General features: G+C 51.1%; 1 protein-coding gene across 1 annotated transcript in view; it reads left to right on the top strand.

Annotated features, from left to right (window-relative positions):
- Positions 1 to 1,074: 1,074 nt before the first annotated feature.
- The window catches only part of STK35 (serine/threonine kinase 35), a 47,592-nt gene continuing 42,666 nt past the window's right edge, over positions 1,075 to 6,000 (top strand). The window contains exons 1-2 of the mRNA XM_010379020.2: positions 1,075 to 1,738; positions 2,330 to 2,927. Coding sequence (XP_010377322.2) covers positions 1,445 to 1,738; positions 2,330 to 2,927 — 892 coding nt within the window. The 5' untranslated portion in view covers positions 1,075 to 1,444. The remainder of the gene's footprint in view (positions 1,739 to 2,329; positions 2,928 to 6,000) is intronic.

The raw sequence follows: 6,000 nt of genomic DNA, 5'->3' as shown, positions 1-6,000 counted from the left end.
GATATTGAATTGGATCCTGGGGAATAGCTATAAAGGACACTATTGGGGCAACTAGCAAAATTTAAATATGGATGGAGTGTATTAAACAATTGTATAATTGTTAAAATTCCTGATTTCTGACCACTGTCCTGAGATTATGCAAGATAATGTCTTTTTTTAAGGAAACACACACAAATATTTGGGATAAAGGAGCTTGATGTTGGAAACTCTAAAACGATGTAGTAAAAAATATATGCTATGTGTGTGTGTTGTGTGAATATCTATATACCGTATACTGATTTCCTTTCTTTTGGGGTATATACCATATAGATATCCACACACAACATGTATTTGTGTATATATACACACATACGAGAGGATATGGAAATGCAGCAAAATATAACAATTTGTTATTCTAGTGGAAAAGCATATGATCTTTACGATTCTTGAAATTTACGTGTAAATTTGAAATTTAATCACAAACACAGTTAGAAGCTTTCAGCGACCAAATACATTATCAGAAATGGCCTGTCCCCAGTGAGCACTCTTTAGCTCATTCTTTTTCTACATCGCACTTATCACTGGCAAAAATTATCCTGTGCATTTATTTAATAATATTTAACATCGTGTGCAAGGCTGTCCTAAGTGCTTTACCTGTATAACCTCTGTGAATCTTCTTACAGGTGAGGAACAAACACACAAGAAGGTTGATTAATTTGCCCAAGGCCACCCATGTGGTTTGTCTCCTGCAGTGGCACAGAACCTCAACCAAGGCAGAAACTGCCTTGTCTATTAGACTTAGAATGCCTATTAGACTTAGACTTGCCCAGCGACTTAGAATGGTGCCTAGTACATTACGGGTGTTCAATAACTATCCGTAGATTCAGTTAATAAACACTGGGCACCCACTAGGCCTACATAGAAATACAAAGTACAAAACAAAATATTCAAAAATCTGTGCCTAAATGGAGCTTTGAGTAATAAAACTCAGTCCCACACCAATTAGCGTCCGTCTAGGTATTTCATTTGGGTCTATCATTCCTGAGAATTAAGACCCATTCTTAATGGATCCTCAGAGAAACGGATGCTCAGGGTGGGTCAATGATTTGCACAAGATAACTGGGTAGAAGGGAAGGTCGGGATTCCAACCCAGTCCCTGAGGTTCCCAGGCGCGACGTATGAATCAAACGACCAAGACATCACCCAATCAGTATTTATTAGACGCCTACTGCGGACGGTTGGTCTTCACGCAGGTCAGGCAAGAAGGGGTGGTGATGCCCGGGCCGCTGCGGAGACCCGGAGCCCGCCGCGGATCACGGGAATTTGGCGCCTATTTTTTGTTGGCTGGGTGTTCTCGCTGGTGATTGGGTCTCGGCAAGGCGTGCCGGTGCGCTCGGCTGCGGCTGCTCCGTCGACCTTGGCAGGACCGGGCGGTGCAGGACTCACTCGGCTGGCCTCCCGGGGGATGGGCCACCAGGAGTCTCCGCTGGCCCGGGCGCCAGCGGGAGGTGCAGCTTATATAAAGAGGTTATGTAAAGGGCTCAGCTGGCGCGAACACGTGGAAAGCCACGGGAGCCTAGGAGCCTGGGCCTCCCCAGCGAGCGCCGCGGCAGCAGAAGGATCCGCTGCACGCCGGGCTCGGGCCACCACCTCCCGCGCTGCTGGGTCCCGGAGGCAGCCCAGGCCCGGAGCGGACCATCCCCAGGCAGGGGCTCCAGGGGGGAAACGGGCCGCCCGGAAGTGGAAGAGCGCGGGCCAGGTAAGGGCGCCGTTCGAGGACTTAAGACCAGCGCCGAGGCTGGAGTTACTGCCACTGCCTCCACGCTTGGTAAGGGAAATCGGGTCCTCGGCCGGTCGCGCTCCGAGAAGCCGAACTTTTGAGCCAGTCCTTCTACCCGCCGCCCTCGGGGACTTGGGTCGGTCCGCTGGGCTCCGCTAGGGCTTAATTCAATGGACTGTTTACACCCGGGCGAACACAAGGCGGGGCGCGGGGAGGGACGTCACGGAGGGGGCCAGGCAAAGAAAAAGATTTCCGCCGGCCAAATCGCGTCCTAAGGCGGTTTTCAGAAGACGTGAAGCTTGCTGGCTCTTCTTTTTCCTATCGCTACATGACAAGCTAATAGAGAGAACGCAGAGTTTTTGCTTTTCTTTCCGGTTCCCCCTCTGATCCGCTGCCCAGTGGTTCCGTCTTTCCCGCTTTCCCCTCCCCTCCCCCGTTCAATCAGCGGCGGTGGCTTCCGTCTTAAAGGGGCCGCGGCGGCCGGGGGAGGAGGAGGTGGTACGCCCCGCGGCCTACGCTCCTGGCCTCCCCGCCTCGGCCTGGTCGTTTAACCGATTCTTTCGCCCGTAGGTCACAATCCAAGGTCCCGCTCTTCCGCGTCCCAGGGCCGGACGGAGGGATGAGGCAGGGGGGGCCCGGGCAGCGCCGTTGCTGCTCCCCCCGCCGCCCGCAGCCATGGAAACGGGGAAGGACGGCGCCCGCAGAGGTACACAAAGCCCGGAGCGGAAAAGGCGAAGCCCAGTGCCGCGGGCGCCCAGCACGAAGCTGAGGCCGGCGGCGGCGGCCCAGGCCATGGATCCGGTGGCGGCCGAGGCCCCGGGCGAGGCCTTCCTGGCGCGGCGACGGCCGGAGGGCGGTGGCGGGTCCGCGCGGCCGCGCTACAGCCTGTTGGCGGAGATCGGGCGCGGCAGCTACGGCGTGGTTTATGAGGCAGTGGCCGGGCGCAGTGGGGCCCGGGTGGCGGTCAAGAAGATCCGCTGCGACGCCCCCGAGAACGTGGAGCTGGCGCTGGCTGAATTCTGGGCCCTCACCAGCCTCAAGCGGCGCCACCAGAACGTCGTGCAGTTTGAGGAGTGCGTCCTGCAGCGCAACGGGCTAGCCCAGCGCATGAGTCACGGCAACAAGAGCTCGCAGCTTTACCTGCGCCTGGTGGAGACCTCACTGAAAGGTAGGAGCACCGCGGGCCTTCCCACCCACGCAGGGCCTGGACCCCCTGCTCTCCGGACGGCTTGACCCACACTGTTCCCGGCTCTTCTAGGCCTCAGACCTGGTCCCTGTCACCCTGTGCCCAGACACACCCTCCTTTCCTGGTTCCAGGCTTTCGGCCCTCTCTCCGGTCCCAGGATCAGTCCCGGAGCCTAACGTTGGCTGGTATTTCCATAACAAGAGCTCGTTTAAGTGCTAACCATTAACTTAATAACTGCTCAATATTTGTGAGCTATGGTTATTAAACGTCTTCTATTTTTAAGATCCGTCGGGGAGTGGAGGAGGGGTTGGGTTCAGTTAGTAGCAAAACTGCAGAGTCCCCTCACCCCCTAGGACCTCTCTGTTTCCCTCCCAAAACAAAAAAGAAAAAACTTTACTGGACCCACCCGTATCCTCTCCCTGTCTTGCTTTCCCAAGTTTCCTGACACCCTCCAGCTCCAACCCCCAAACTCTTGTGACTTCCTCGTCTGCCTTTTCTTCTGAGGCCCCCAGCCCTTCATCCCAGGCAGCCAAGCAAACTGACGGTTTTCTGGCTTGGTCCTCTGAGGCATGCAGGCTGACAGCCCTCACAGGTGGCCTTGAGAGCTGTCACATAACAAAGCATCCAACATCTTTTTCCTCCGTTTTACATTCTTAATCTTTTTAACCTCAGAGGCTGGCTGGCAAATGGTTTCACTTAAAAGGAAAATGGGGTTCATTGAGGCAAGAGGTCTTGCAGTCCTGGAAGAACCAATTATCTTAGTTTCCGGGTTTTAACTGCAGTTAGGGAATGTGTTCATCCTAACTACTCAGTACCTACAAACCTTTTTCATACTACCAGTAGCTAAGTGTCTGCTCGGAGAGGAGGAGTGGGGCAGTAGAAAGTTTGAGGAGACTTTCTGAGGCAGGAGGATCCAGGGGAAGAAAGTTTACTAATCCGAGTCCCAGCTGTGGTCTTAGTGCTAAAATAATTTTTAGGTAATAACTTCAAAAGTAGGTTCTATCCTCTTTCTATAAATAGAGAAACTAAGACTTAGAAGTGAACAAATAACTTGATCAGGGTTAATCCACTTGAAAGAGAAGTTAGACTGGACTCCTGGTTTCCTTGTATTTCTCAGAGCTTAAGTGACGGGAACCCAGATCTGTCTTGATTCAAGGCCTGGATCCTTTCAAAGGTGTAATGCTGTTCTCCGTACCCTGAGGATGAACTTTTAATAATGGGTAGGATTTGGGGTGAGTTTGGAGAAGGTGGTTTCCTAAAACCTTGTTTGGAGCTTTTGCACAGCTTAAAGATTGAGAGAGTAGGCAGGACTTCAAGCTGAGGTTGAAGGTTCGAGACTGGCATCCATGAACTGAGGACACAGGAATAAACATTTGGCAAAGTGAAGTCCCACATGCCAAGGCAGTCTTGTAGTAGGAAGTCTCTTTCCCAAGAGAATGCTTTGTCCCACTGCAAGTCAGTTGTTTGACAGTGGAGTTGGAAATGTGGATCAGTATCACCTGGAGTCCTTTAAATAGATGTGTAACTGTATAAAGTCCATCCCTGCCCCATCCATTCTGAGAAGCCCACCCTCTCCCCAGGGTGAGTGTTTTTGTTTTGAAAAGACTTCCAGCAGGGCACAATGGCTCACGACTGTTAATCCCAGCACTTTGGGAGGCCCAGGCCGGAGGATGGCTTGAGCCCAGGAGTTTGAGAACAGCTTGGGCAACAAAATGAGACCCTGGTCTCCACAAAAAATAGAAAAAAAAAATAGCCGGACATGATGGCACAGGCTTATAGTCCCAGCTGCTGGAGAGGCAGAGGCAGGAGGATCGCTTGAGCCTGCGAGGTTGAGGCTACAGTGAGCTATGATCCTGCACTATAACCTGGGCGGCAGAGCAAGACCCTGTCTCAAAAAAAAAAAAAGGCCGGGCGCGGTGGCTCACAGCCTGGAATCCCAGCACTTTGGGAGGCCAAGACGGGCGAATCACGAGATCAGGAGATGGAGACCATCCTGGCTAACACGGTGAAACCCTGTCTCTACTAAAAAAACAAAAAAATTAGCCAGGCGTGGTAGCGGGCACCTGTAGTCCCAGCAACTCGGGAGGCTGAGGCAGGAGAACAGCGTGAACTTGGGAGGCAGAGCTTGCAGTGAGCCGATATCGTGCCACTGTACTCCAGCCTAGGCGACAGAGCAAGACTCTGTCTCAAAAGAAAAAAAAAAGGCTCCCTAGGATATTCTTTTATCTTATCCATATTCTAGGAGCGCATCACTTATTTTGAAGTCCTTCTATTCTCAGACTTTCCCCAGTCTTCTCCTCTACTGGGACTTCCTACTACAAGACTGCCTTGGCATGTGGGACTTCACTTTGCCAAATGTTTATTCCTGTGTCCTCAGTTCGTGGATGCCAGTCTCGAACCTTCAACCTCAGCTTGAAGCTCTTGCCTACTCTATCAACACATAAATACTATGTAGACTTTCCTCACCCGAAGAATTTGTCAAAATTCCAAAGTGACCCATGGCAGCATAGCATAGTGGTTAGTATCATGGACTTTGGGGTTAGACCCCCTGGCTCATCCCAGGACTGACTGCACAAAACATGAAGCAAATTGTTTGAACCCTGTGAGGAGCATTCCTTTATTGTAAGATAGTGAGTATGTACCTATGACATTAGGTACATAGGGTCACTGTGCAAACTTAATGTCAGCAAGTGCTCCACATAGGGAGGAATTCACTGCCTCATATAAGTTCACACCATGTTCTGTACTTTTGTACCTCACCCACTTCAAGATTCACATTGTTCTTGCTCAAGTTTCCCAAACTTGTTTCACCATAGAACACACCTTATTTTCTGTGTTGTCAGGCACACCAAGTTGACAGAAACACTGGTGTTTTCATCCTCCCTTTGCGAACTAAAACCGAGACCTAGAAGAATGAAATCTTTTGCTTTAGGCCACATACTAGATTGGATCCGTCCCTTTCAGTTGATTGTTGTATTGAAAATATTTGAACCTCTACGGTGTTCAGGGCTCAGAGACAGAGCAGTGAAGAAAATGTGTGTTGTTTCTGCTTATG

This window comes from Rhinopithecus roxellana, chromosome 13, assembly GCF_007565055.1.
Source record: "Rhinopithecus roxellana isolate Shanxi Qingling chromosome 13, ASM756505v1, whole genome shotgun sequence".
In the NCBI taxonomy this organism is placed as follows: Eukaryota; Metazoa; Chordata; class Mammalia; order Primates; family Cercopithecidae; genus Rhinopithecus; species Rhinopithecus roxellana.
This window is presented reverse-complemented; position numbering and strand designations above follow the sequence as displayed.